This window comes from Acipenser ruthenus, unplaced genomic scaffold, assembly GCF_902713425.1.
Source record: "Acipenser ruthenus unplaced genomic scaffold, fAciRut3.2 maternal haplotype, whole genome shotgun sequence".
NCBI classification, from domain to species: Eukaryota; Metazoa; Chordata; class Actinopteri; order Acipenseriformes; family Acipenseridae; genus Acipenser; species Acipenser ruthenus.
This window is the reverse complement of record NW_026708304.1, coordinates 1-13198: the sequence shown is the minus strand read 5'-3', so window position 1 is coordinate 13198 and position 13198 is coordinate 1. Positions and strand designations below refer to the sequence as shown.

Sequence of the window (13198 nt, the reverse complement as noted above, 5' to 3'; positions counted from 1 at the left end):
GTCTGTGTGTGTGTGTGTCTGTCTGTCTGTCTGTGTGTGTGTGTCTGTCTGTGTGTCTGTCTGTGTGTGTGCGTGTGTGTGTCTGTCTGTCTGTCTGTGTCTGTCTGTGTGTGTGTGTCTGTCTGTGTGTATGTGTGTCTGTCTGTCTCTGTGTGTGTGTCTGTCTGTCTCTGTGTGTCTGTGTGTCTGTCTGTGTGTGTGCGTGTGTGTGTCTGTCTGTGTGTCTGTCTGTGTGTGTGCGTGTGTGTGTCTGTCTGTCTGTCTGTGTCTGTCTGTCTGTGTGTGTGTGTCTGTCTGTCTGTCTCTCTGTCTGTCTCTCTGTCCCGCATACTCGTTCACCCCGAGGTTAACCAGTTACCTTTAAATGTTAATATAAAAGCGTGCTGAGCAGAGCCGGTCCGATGTGTGCCAATCTCTTCGATCTTGGCAAACACAGACCCACCCTGCTCGCCCAGGATTTAACACAATTACGGGGTCTGGAAAAAAAAATAAAATTTAGTCTCTGCCAATTCTCCGCGGAACCGGATAAGACTCGAATATCAATCTAAATAAATCTACCGCGGCGGCACAGGTCGCAGCACGAATCATACGTTGTTTGTAATAATAATAATAATAATAATAATAATAATAATAATAATAATAAATAAATAAATCCAGCGCCAGTTGTATTGATTAGGACGAGCGTCTGGGTTCAAACTGTTATTTGTCGGATCGATATTGATATGTATTGGTCAATCTCACACAAGCGTGGCATTCAAAAAAAAAAAAAAAAAAAAAAAAGTTATTTTATCGTTTCAATCAAACCACGCGTTTTCTTCGTGCTAAAATTAACAATAAACTGTTTACATTAAAACCTTTGAACACAAGAAAGTTTCCAAACGAGAGGAGGCCATTCGGCCCATCTTGCTCGTTTGGTTGTTAGTAGAAAATTTGTCTAAACGTTTTTGTCTAAACTCAACTTTTTTTTTTTTTTCTCAGAAAGATAGAGGCTGGTGCCAAATACACAACTTTTAAAAATGTTATTTTAATTGAAATACTTCTCGTAGATGTCCACACAGGTTAACTAACGTGCTTGAACAGAACTTTCCTATCGCTGTCGAGGGGAGTGGCTGGTTCTGTAACAGCGACCCCTTACCGCAGCCACTGGTATTACACGTTAGGGCAACACTATAGAAAATTCCGTTGATTACAGTAGTTTCAAAAGTACGATGTGTCCTTGTGAGCAAAATAATAATAATATTAGACTTATTATTATTAGTAGTAGTCGTTTGGTGTATGGCAAGTTTATTATTATTATTATTATTATTATTATTATTATTATTATTATTATTATTTTTAATGTATTATTGTTTCCTTGTTAATTTTATAAAGTGAAAAAAAAATCTGACAAAAAAAAAAAAAAATTAACAACGCTATCGGACTATAGGCTATAGTTCTACAGTATTTTACAACACCAGCAACGCGCCCGCCTCTCTTTTTAAAAAGGGTGTGCTTGTCTCTTTAATTAAACGCCTATGGGAGGAGATTGCGCTGACAGACCGTGGATTGAACAGAAAGGGTCTCGTCGTGAGTTTACACGCCAACCCCGGCGGCGACAGCAGCAGCAACAGCAGCCCGGCGAAACGACAACAAGCCCGCCTTCCCCAACCCTCCCCAACATCACCGAGCAGAGCCGAGAAACGACAACCAGCCCGCCTTCCCCAACCCTCCCCAACATCACCGAGCAGAGCCGAGAAACGACAACCAGCCCGCCTTCCCCAACCCTCCCCAACATCACCGAGCAGAGCCGAGAAACGACAACCAGCCCGCCTTCCCCAACCCTTCCCAACATCACCGAGCAGAGCCGAGAAACGACAACAGCCCGCCTTCCCCAACCCTTCCCAACATCACTGAGCAGAGCCGGGACTGACTCAACCGAGCAGAGCCGGGACTGACTCAACCGAGCAGAGCCGAGACTGACTCAACCGAGCAGAGCCGAGACTGACTCAACCGAGCAGAGCCGAGACTGACTCAACCGAGCAGAGCCGAGACTGACTCAACCGAGCAGAGCCGAGACTGACTCAACCGAGCAGAGCCGGGACTGACTCAACCGAGCAGAGCCGAGACTGACTCAACCGAGCAGAGCCGAGACTGACTCAACCGAGCAGAGCCGAGACTGACTCAACCGCCGCCGCCGCACCTGCACCCGGACTGGCTGACTGCGCGAGGAGGGACCCGAGTTCTAGAACACGGTTCAAAATTCAAACGGCAAACCGCCAGGTCTCGTGTCGGGGACGGTTAGGTTTTCAGGATTCATTTATATAGAGGACCGTTTGTGTATTGACGTGTCCCAGAGCTGTATGTATTTATATTTATATTTTATTTTCATTTATGACATTTAATGAAATGATGCCGAGGTACCGACGACAGACAGCAAATGACACTGCCTCCGCTGTACAACGCGAGTTTGAAGATGATTTTAATTCAAGAGAAGAGAAAGCGTGTGTGTTTGAATAACGGTGTAGCTCTGTATTATTATTATTATTAATATTATTATTACTAATACACAATTTGAAAAGTTTTCTTTTTTATTTCTGTTGATAACAACACGAACTGCATTTTTGTTAAGGAATAAAACATATTCTCTGACACTAATTGAATATATATATCTATATATAATTGATTTTTCCATCGCTACTCACACTTCAAGACGACCGCCTGTTTGGTCTAGGACTGTTGAAAGAAAAGTCTTTGAAAACGCCTCAAAATAACCAAAACCTGGAATATCATTTCTGAAAATTAATTCTTCATTATCATCAGCACATCGGATATTACAGACGGTTCCCACTGTGGATTAGTTATTTTTACAATGTGGAATACGCCGGACTTCTGTTTGGAGATTTTTAAACTTGGGTTTCAGCATTTAAGAGTCCTGTTTCTAAGTTTCCTTATACCATAAGGGTTGGAAAAGACGGATTTTAAAAAATAAATAAATATATATATAAAGAGAAATACGAGTTTGGAGCTTTTTTTTCTTGAGCCGTTCCAAACCAGAACTCGCAATGGAGATTCATCTGAAAGTTATTCTGGGAATTCTTCAGTTTATTTTGATAACTCGGCTGCCTGTCTCATTTGCCAAGGTAAGATCTATTCCCATTAACTTGCTCTGGGATCCTGTGTAGACTTTGTCAGTGTCACGGATGGGTTCGCTGCCCTGCCGGTCACTCACATATTTCACGTTGTTGCGATATCCACATGAACAAAGTGTTAGTTTTAAGTACACCTAGTGTGACTCACCTGCAGTAAAACCATCATCAGACAGCACTGCGTTTCTTTTCATAACCCGTCTTTTCTTTTATATAGTTTGATGTGGTGACAGCATTTTAAAATAGAAAGTATCACTCTTTGCTGGACAGACCGCTCTGTGAGCGACTCGGTGGTCGTGTGGAGCAGCGGTCTCCAGTCCCGGTCCCTCCTGGTTTTTGTACCAACTGTCTCCAAAATTACTTAATTGGACCAGTTAAGCTTCCAGTTGGTACAATTACGTAAGTTTGGGGACAGTTGGAACAAAAACCAGGAGGGACACCGCGCCCCCCCCCCCCCCCCCCCCAGGACCAGGATTGGAGACCCTTGGAATCGAGTATAATTTGGGCAGAATTAGGCCACCGGTATAGTATATATATATATATATATATATATATATATATATATATATAATTTTAGCTTCAAAATCCGATTTCTTCTACGTTACACAGAGAAATCTGTATTTGTACCACGCAATTAATATATGTAATAAATAAATAAATAAATAAATAAATAAATAAATAAAATACACACTTGATTATTATTATTATTATTATTATTATTATTATTATTATTATTTATTTATTTCTTAGCAGACGCCCTTATTCAGGGCGACTTACAGTCGTAAACAAAAAATACATTTCAAGAATCACAGTACAAGTATTAATACAATTAAGAGCAAGATAAATACAATGACTTCAGTTCTAGCAAGTACAAGAATATGACAAAATACCATTCAATATGGGAGCAGATAGGAGTGTCAGTGATAGTTACTTGGATCGTGTTCAACATTTGATTGGTGTTGTTGTACAGCGTGGTTGGTACGGTAGCAGGTATTGTGATGAATTGATAACTAATGAAGCGGCGAGTGGTTAATGGATTAATGACCCCCCTCCTGCCCCCCCCGCTCAGGGTGCTTTGATCAGCGGCTCTGCCGGTGATAGTGTAACATGCTGGCTGCTGCGTCTATCCTGCTGGTAGGCTGTTGTGCAATAGAGGTTATGCGCAGCCAATTGAATTACGTGCCGTGGTGCAGGCGATCGCATCGTGATTTATAGCAGGAGGCTGCGTGTGCGCCACTGCCTGTAACAGTTTAGCGGATTTTGAGAAAATCTGTGTGCGGGTTTCCGATTAGCTGCAATTGGCAGCCGGCTCCGCGCTGATCTGCTAATTGGACCGTGTTAATTAGTTGGCTCTGTCGCCCGGGGGGGAGGGGGGTGTCTAAATGAACTTCCTAGAGCCACTGAATTATGGCTGGCAGTGGCAATGCTCAAACCAGCTGGCTTCCCCACGTTTCGGGATGTGAAACATGCCTTTGTCAAGGGAAAACAGTGGAGGTGCTTCTAGGCTGTTGAAGCCATGGTAACCGCAGTCACTTATTGCTGTTTTAAATCTAAACGTGCTTGCCATGTCGTTTAGTTAACGAGGCCACGATCTGCTGTCCTTTCGTGTTTGTAATGTTGTTGAAGCTGACACCCTGGGATCCTTCAAGAAGCTGCTTGATGAGATTCTGGGATCAATAAGCTACTAACAACCAAACGAGCAAGATGGGCTGAATGGGGCCTCCTCTCGTTTGGAAACTTTCTTATGTTCTTATGTTTAGACTTCCAGGCACCCTGGTGTTGAGTCTGTTTGATATTGCAAGCAATGCAACTGCGTATACGAAGCTTACAAAGTAGGGCTGGGATGGAGTGGAGTGGGGAAGGATTGGGATTTGAATGGGCAAGGGAGCATTAGAAACGGGCGAATTTCAATTCACCTTTTTTTTTAATCGTAGTTAATAAATGGAGTAGATGTTTAGGGAATGCAGACAAACTGGACAGCCAACAGCGGCTGCTCTTGTTTTTTTTCTCTCTCTCTCTGAAGAAGTGCAAGGCAAGCCAAACACAAAGTTTAAACAGAATTTAGCAACTTGATAAATGAGGTGACAGACTTTCTGACCTTCATGAGTGTCTTCAGAGTTTGAAGCAGGGTCACTGATCGGAGCTCTGTGCTCAGGGTGAAGTGGAGTTCGACCGGGATTTCCAGCTTCATATTCATCATCGTTTACAGGCTGCCAGAGTAACACTGCGCTTCCCAGAAATGGCAGTGTGTGTTTGCTAGCCAGTGGCGAAAGCACACGCACACACACATACCAAAGAGATAGTCCGACGAGAGGGGAGGAGGGGAGGGGGAGAGGGGAGGTGAGAGAGGGGGAGGGGAGGGGAGGAGGGGAGAGAGAGGTGGGGAGGGGAGGGGAGGGGAGGAGGGGAGAGAGAGGTGAGGAGGGGAGAGGAGAGGGGAGAGAGGGGAGAGGGGAGAGAGGGGAGAGAGGGGAGAGGGGGGAGGGGGAAGGGAGAGAGGGGAAAGGGGGAGGGGAGAGGAGAGAGGGGAGGGGGAGAGGGGGAGAGGGGGGGGGGAGAGGGGAGGTGAGAGGGGGAGGGGAGGGGGGAGGAGGGGAGAGAGAGGAGTGGAGAGGGGGAGGGGGGAGGGGGAGGGGAAAGGGGGAGGGGAGAGGGGGGAGGGAGAGAGAGGAGGGGAGAGGGAGAGGGGGAGGGGGAGGGGGAGGGGGAAGGGAGAGGAGGGAGGAGAGGGGGGATAGGGGGAGAGGAGTGGAGTGGGGGAGAGAGGAGAGGTGGGAGAGGGGAGGTGAGAGAAGGGAGAAGGTAGAGAGGAGGAGTGGAGTGGGGGAGACAGGAGTGAAGGGGGAGAGGAGTGAGGGGAGAGGTGAGGGAGGTGAGAAGAGAGAGGGGGAGGGGAGAGGTGAGGGAGGTGAGAGAAGAGGAGAGGAGAAGGGAGAGGATTTTTCTTGTCTTATTTGAGTTTCCACCTTCTACCTTGTTGTTTTTCATGAGGCTGCTGTTTCCACTTGCAGCGTAAAGTCCAGAGTGCCTTGTGAGATATTATAATAATAACTATTATCCTCTCATCATTTTTATGATGGACAAAAAAAAAAAAAAAAAAATTCCCCGGAGGAACATTCCGGTATGTTGATCATTTGAATTACTTATGGAAAGGTATTTTTACAGATCTGCTTCCTTGGAGCCTGATCTCAGCTGAGTTGTCCTGGTACGGGTGACATCACCGGGAGGGGCTGCATTGGCAACGCACAAGGAACCAGGAACAGGCAAAGATAGCCGTGAAGCAGTAAAAAATAAAGAGTTTCAATTACAATTCAATAACAACACAGTCCTGCTGTCTCTGTGACACTGGCTTTGCAAAGCTAGGATTAAACTCTGCAGAGAAGGCAGCCTCTGTTTTGGGGTGGGGGGGGGGTGGGGGGGTTGCCCTTAAGAGTCTGGAGAATGCCAGTGTGCTCAGCAGAGTCTGCACACAGGGCAACGTTTGCATAACCACGCTGCAGGGAGCGGGGAAAAAAGTGTGGAGCACATAAGAACATAAGAAAGTTTCCAAACGACAGGAGGCCCCCATTCAGCCCATCTTGCTCGTTTGGTTGTTAGTAGCTTATTGATCCCAGAATCTCATTAAGCAGCTTCTTGAAGGATCCCAGGGTGTCAGCTTCAACAACATTACTGGGGAGTTGGTTCCAGACCCTCACAATTCTCTGTGTAAAAAAAGTGCCTCCTATTTTCTGTTCTGAATGCCCCTTGTTTACGTGTGTGTGTGTGTGTCTCATAGTTTGTGCGTTAGTATTTGCATGTTGCTGTGGTGACGTTTACAGTGTATCCTGGGACAGAAAAGCTGACAAAACCTACCTTTATGAGGACACAGGTAGTCCCTATAGTGTCCATTTTTAACACAAAAATGTGTCTTTAGAGAGAACTTGCAGCGCTGGTATATTTGCTGTTCCTGTGTGTCAGTGTGTTAATGTGGGTTAATGTGTGTCAGTGTGTGTGTGTGTGTGTGTGTGTGTGTGCAACATCCCGGCTGGTACTGGTTTCTGCAGTCCTTGTTTTCTCGTAGTTGACCTTGGACTGAGGGCTGTGTACAGAGTTCAGTCTCAGAGCCTGCTGCCGTCCTAGTGTCTGTTGTGTTACCACGTCTTATTAAAATCAGCACAAGGCTTCAAGCACCTTGCACAGCCCCCACAATCCCCTGCTCTCTACCCAGCTGAGCCTGTTTAGGGTAAATGTGAGCTTTACAACATCGTCCAGGAGGCTCGCTGGTCCAGCGGTTAAAGAAAAGGGCTTGATACCTGGAGGTTCAAATCCCGGCTCAGCCACTGACTCCCTGTGTGTGTGTGTGTGTGACCCTGAGCAAGTCACTTCACCTCCTTGTGCTCCGTCCTTCGGATGAGACGTAAAACAAAACAAGGTCCTATTGGAAGTGACTCTGCAGCAGCAGCAGCAGCGTGGCTCGGTAACCCCTGGTAACCCATTCCATCACGTGTCTCCTTCGCTCTGCTCTGAGTCCGTTTCATTTCCAGCTGCGTGTCTGTCCGCTGATCCTGCTTTCTCTCTGTGCTGAGCGCTCACCGTTCAACCCCAATCTAAAGCAAGGAGATTCAAAGGGTTTGGCTGGGCAGGTGAGTTTAGGCACTGTCGTGCATTTCAGCAGCGTTTGTCCTTTCACCTCCAAAGCTAAATGGTCGCTCTCTGCGCGGCGTGATGTATAATACTATTTTTTTTTTCTTCTTCCTTTTTGGGACCTTTTTTTTTAATTTGTTCTTCTTCTGCCTCTTCTCTTTGGTTTCAGCTGGCACGCTGGCACACGGGTGACTCGCACAAATCCAGGGAAGGTAAGAATGACTGTGCCTGTGTTTGTGTCTGTCTGTGTGTAACCCTCCCTCTCTCTCCCTCTCTTCACCTCTCTCTCTCTCTTTCTGTCTCTGTCTCTGTCTCTCTCTCTCTGCAGTATTGAAGTGGCTAACCCTGTCTCACTGTCTCTCTGCTTATTTGAAGTAGTTAACCCTGTCTCTCTGTCTCTCTGTCTCTGTCTCTCTGTCTCTGCAGTATTGAAGTAGCTAACCCTGTCTCTGTGTGTCTCTCTCTCTCTCTGCAGTATTGAAGTAGCTAACCCTGTCTCTGTGGTCTCTCTCTCTCTCTGCAGTATTGAAGTAGCTAACCCTGTCTCTGTCTCTCTGTCTCTGCAGTATTGAAGTAGCTAACCCTGTCTCTGTGTCTCTCTCTCTCTCTCTCTGCAGTATTGAAGTAGCTAACCTGTCTCTCTGTGTCTGTAGTGTTGGCGTGGCTGGATGTGTATAATCGCTCGTTGTGTCAGCCTCGCGAGGTCCTGGTTGACGTCTCCTCCGAGTTCCCTCAGGAAGTGGAGCACCTCTTCCTGCCCTCCTGTGTGCCGCTGCGCCGCTGTGGGGGGTGCTGCGGGGACGAGGCCATGGAGTGCGCCCCAACCAGCACACACACGCTCACAGTGGAGGTACCCAAAAATCAACCACACACACACGCACTCACAGTGGAGGTACCTCAACACACACACTGACACACGCACACACACCGACACACTCACACACACACACAGCACCCCCCCCTCATGAGGCGAGGTCAGTGATAAGGTCTTGTTGACAGCACGGTGTGCAGGTGCTGTGTTTTGCTGCTTTGTAAGGGTCCTTCCCAATACATGTGCAAGTCAGACAGAAAAATAAACAGGGTGAGGGAGTGGCTGGTTATCTCCAGTGTGAGTGTGTGTGTGTGAGTGTGTGTGTGTGTCAGTGTGTGTGTGCGTGTGTGTGTGTGTGTCTGTGTGTGTGTGTGTGTCAGTGTGTGTGTGTGTGTCTGTGTGTCACTGTGTGTGTGTGTCTGTGTGTGTCTGTGTGTCACTGTGTGTGTGTGTCAGTGTGTGTGTCTGTGTGTCAGTGTGTCACTGTGTGTGTGTGTCTGTGTGTCAGTGTGTCACTGTGTGTGTGTGTCAGTGTGTGTGTGTGTGTCTGTGTCAGTGTGTGTGTGTCTGTGTGTCAGTGTGTCACTGTGTGTGTGTGTCTGTGTGTGTGTCTGTGTGTGTGTGTCTGTGTCAGTGTGTGTGTGTCTGTGTGTCAGTGTGTCACTGTAGGTGTGTGTCAGTGTGTGTGTGTGTGTTTTGCTTCTTCTTTTGATATTGTAGTTTTAAAAGCACGCCTCCCGTTTCTCTTCCTTCCCCAGTTGATGAAGACTAAGTATGACAGCCACGAATGGGTGAGGATGCCTTTCACTGAGCACAGCGCGTGTGAGTGCAGGTGAGCAAGAGAGCAGCTCTGTGTTTCAAAACCAGCCTAGCACTGGACGCGGTGACAAAGGGGCCGGCTCAACCAAACTGGTTACCGGGGGGGGGGGGGGGGGGGGGTTTAAGTTGAACCGGGACCAGGCTATTGTTGAATCTCTTTTCTTTCTCTTTCCAGATTTAAGAAAGGCGTAACCCCAGTGCTGCCACAGAGGTGAGTAAAGACGGTCAGTCATTCTGGGTGTCAGTGCTGCTGGTCTCCTCTCTCCCCTCTCCCCCTCTCCCCCAGGCAGTGCAGTGTGTGTGTCTCTCCTCTCTCCCAGGCAGTGCAGTGCGTGTGTCTCTCCTCTCTCCCAGGCAGTGCAGTGCGTGTGTCTCTCCTCTCTCCCAGGCAGTGCAGTGCGTGTGTCTCTCCTCTCTCACACTCTCCCCCTCTCTCCCAGGCAGTGCAGTGCGTGTGTCTCTCCTCTCTCCCAGGCAGTGCAGTGCGTGTGTCTCTCCTCTCTCCCAGGCAGTGCAGTGCCGGTGTGTCTCTCCTCTCTCCCAGGCAGTGCAGTGCGTGTGTCTCTCCTCTCTCCCAGGCAGTGCAGTGCGTGTGTCTCTCCTCTCTCACACTCTCCTCCTCTCTCCCAGGCAGTGCAGTGCATGTGTGGTACAGTGGAAGGTGTTGGATCCCGTGTCCTGTGAGTGCTCGTGTCGGCTCTCTCCCCGGCACTGCCGCAGGAAGGGGAAGGAGCTGAACCAACGCTCCTGCAAGTGAGTCCCTGATCCGGGGAGGGGAGGGGAGGGGAGGGGAGGGGAGGGGAGGGGAGCCCTCGGGGCGCACGCCTGTCCCTGTTTCCCAGCAGCACCTCAATGCCAGGCTGTAGACTGAGCACAAGTTAGACTGAGATACACTGAGATACACAATGAACTGGCTGTCAATACTATATCACAAATGTTAGCAATGTTTCCTATTGGATGAATAGAGGATTTCTAAAGAGAGTTTACACTTTTAACAACCCCCCTCCCTCCCCCATACCCCTTCTGTTTGGATGTCTCTGGATTAGTTATATATGTATTTAAAAAATAATAAGAATAATTTTAACTTATTTATTTAATTTTTAAAAAATGTAAATGATCTTATTTTTATTTACATTATTTTGTTAATGTGTGTTTTGTTTTTTTAATGTATGTATTTCTGTAATTTTCTTTTGGTGTTTTGTTTTGTTTTTTGTACCTCAGAGATGGCAGCCCTAGGAGCAGATCACAATATGGTGTTAAAAAAACAAACACACACACAAAAGAAACCCTTGATAAATCTGCCCTAATGTGACTTCTGCTTTCCAGATGCGAGTCCCTGAGAAAACGCTGACTGCAGGAAACGAAGGCGAGAGAGCGGGGCAGAGAGAGAGAAAGAAAGCTCCTAGCGCGTTCTCATTTATTGCAACGACTTCAACTGTGAAGAAGGAAACAGCGGCAGAGAAGAGAAGAGACAAACACACACAACCAGCCTGTGAAGAACTCAGGGGGTCGGGCCGGGGGAACCCCTCAACTGAACCCCTCTGTACCCCAAAACAGGAGAGCTGGGCTTATATTGGGAGTCGGGTTCTGCTGTGAATGCTCGTTTGGCTGTTGGAAAGCGAGAACTGGATTATTACACACAAACAAAAGAGGAAAGAGTCAAATTGCTGAGACATAATATTTATATATATATATTTTCTACCAATTGCAAGCTCAGATACCACGGAGAGCGTGTTTTGGAAGATTTGACATTAAAAGCTGAGTCTTGTGTTTCGATTGATCACAGAACTCGGGACAGCAAAGGTGTTTAGCCCAGGGTGTTCTGCCTGGCTAAACACCCAGATCCGTACACGCCTACACACAAAAAAAAAAAAAAAAAACTACAGTCCAGATAGAGGTGCACATAGAAGCCCTAGGACCTGGCGTCCATGCTTGTAGTTCTAATCCCAGCGCAGTGCAGGTCAAGGGTTAAACGCCTGGCCTGGGTCACCGCGCCATTGACTGCCCTGAGCCTGGCTAAATCAGAAGTCTTTTTACATTTCTTGCAGAGTTAAACTTGGCGAGAGAGAGAGATAATGGGGAAATAAATGGAAAATCCTTTTACAACAATAATAATAATATCCATCTAAAATCAAGGACCGATTTTATTTGCTTTCTGCTAAGCCACTACTAGAAAACAGAAGGACTGTGTATTCTTTGAGCGTAGCTGGCTGAGAATATGCCTGCCTACCTGCACTGAAAGCAAACCTGCGGGAGAGGACCCCTATTTAAAAGGCTGGCCCAATGGAAATTGCCACTGAACTTCTCAGAAAGCCGGGAAGCTGAACTATGCTGTATAACTGTAACATGTTATTCTTTGAGGGGGTGCAAATATTGCTAATTCCATAATAATGTAAACTATATGTGGGCTTTACTGTACAATACCCACGCTGTTGAAAACAATTATTTATATAGATAGAGATATTGCAGTAAAATTCCATGGTTTGGTTTTTTTCATTTTTTTAATGGTCTCATTATTTATGCAGGGTGTACGTTTAGAGATGTGGATGCAAGTGTTTGTGTTTTCTGGATCAGACACACAAAGTGGATAAGGGGACCAGTGGAAGCGGGTCTGCGTTTATGATCTAAACCTTAAAGAAAGTTTCACTGTACAAATCTGTATACGCATCAGAGAGATGACTCAAATAGGAGGCTCGCTGGTCCAGTGGTTAGAAAAGGGGTCTCGATACCAGCAGGTTCAAATCCCAGTTTAGCCACTGACTGTGTGTGTGTGTGTGTGTGTGTGTGTGTGTGTGTGCGTGCGTGCGTGCGTGCGTGCGTGCGTGACCCTGAGCAAGTCACTTCACCTCCTTGTGCTCCATCCTTCGGATGAGACGTAAAACAAACGTGCTCCTATTGGAAGTGACTCTGCAGCAGCAGAAGCAGAGCAGTTGTTGATGAAGCAGACTTCACACCTCTAGTCTCTGTGAGTCGCTTTGGATAAAAGCGTCTGATAAATGACTCATTCAGAATACAGAGTTCACGCGTTCTGTGTTTAGATCATTAATATAGACCCCTCCATTGCGGCTGCAGTAAAACTCGCTCAGAGTGTTGTGCTGCTATTCAGAGGTCTATACTGGGGTGTGTTATCAAACTGTCAGTGAAGTGGACGCGAGAAATGCACAGAGTTCCACTGGTTCAGCGAAGATTTATTACTGTTTATGTGTGGAAATTTCCAGGTATATATATAAAAAAAAACTAACTAAAGTGGTTCTTGGAAAGTCGTTGTTTGTGCACAGAGTTGTTTATGCACAGAGTTAATGAGTGACCGCACTGCCAGTTCAGAAACACGGGGCTGGGGATGGTAAAGACACGTGGACTGCGCACGGAAGGGCATCACACAGTTCTGTACAGATATTATTTTTATATAGCGGTGTACAGTACAGAGAGGGGAACTAATCGAGGTTCAGAACAACAAACAACAAACAGCAGCCGCGACAGAGCCCTCATTCATTCACATTCTTGTATCGTTTCGCTGCTAATCGTTGCGTTTGCCTTGCTGCGCTAACCACGCCATGCTTAATTACCAGCATACCCGATCCTGAAGCAAGGCTTGCAAACTGAGATTGTCTTTAACGCTGTGTAGCACCAGATTCCGGGAGAGCGGTTTCCTCTATTCTTTATCATGGCTAATTTTTTACTTTTGAAAAGAAAAAAAAAACACTTTGCTTAAGAGGATTTGGAAATATATAACTTTTTTGGTTGTTTGGGTCTTGTAAAATTAACAGCCGTTAATTACCTTGGCGTTAATTAGAGCTAGAGTTATATCGCGCATCGTGTT

The 13198-nt window shown here is 46.6% G+C and overlaps 1 protein-coding gene across 1 annotated transcript; it reads left to right on the top strand.

Annotated features, from left to right (window-relative positions):
* Positions 1-1401: 1401 nt before the first annotated feature.
* vegfba (vascular endothelial growth factor Ba) lies at positions 1402-11874 on the top strand. The gene is made up of 7 exons (XM_059020728.1): positions 1402-3119; positions 7918-7960; positions 8402-8598; positions 9318-9391; positions 9554-9589; positions 10009-10131; positions 10705-11874. Exons 1-7 carry the CDS (start codon positions 3042-3044, stop codon positions 10727-10729), a joined length of 576 nt encoding a protein of 191 aa, XP_058876711.1. The 5' UTR covers positions 1402-3041; the 3' UTR covers positions 10730-11874.
* The last annotated feature ends 1324 nt before the right edge of the window (positions 11875-13198 follow it).

What these genes read in the sequence shown, in the direction of transcription:
- vegfba (XM_059020728.1), top strand. Translation starts at nt 3,042, where the DNA reads ATGGAGATTCATCTGAAAGTTATTCTGGGAATTCTTCAGTTTATTTTG. An exon ending in CTCGCACAAATCCAGGGAAG is followed by an intron (nt 7,961 to 8,401) that starts GTAAGAATGACT and finishes CTGTGTCTGTAG; the next exon opens with TGTTGGCGTGGCTGGATGTG. An exon ending in CACAGCGCGTGTGAGTGCAG is followed by an intron (nt 9,392 to 9,553) that starts GTGAGCAAGAGA and finishes TTCTCTTTCCAG; the next exon opens with ATTTAAGAAAGGCGTAACCC.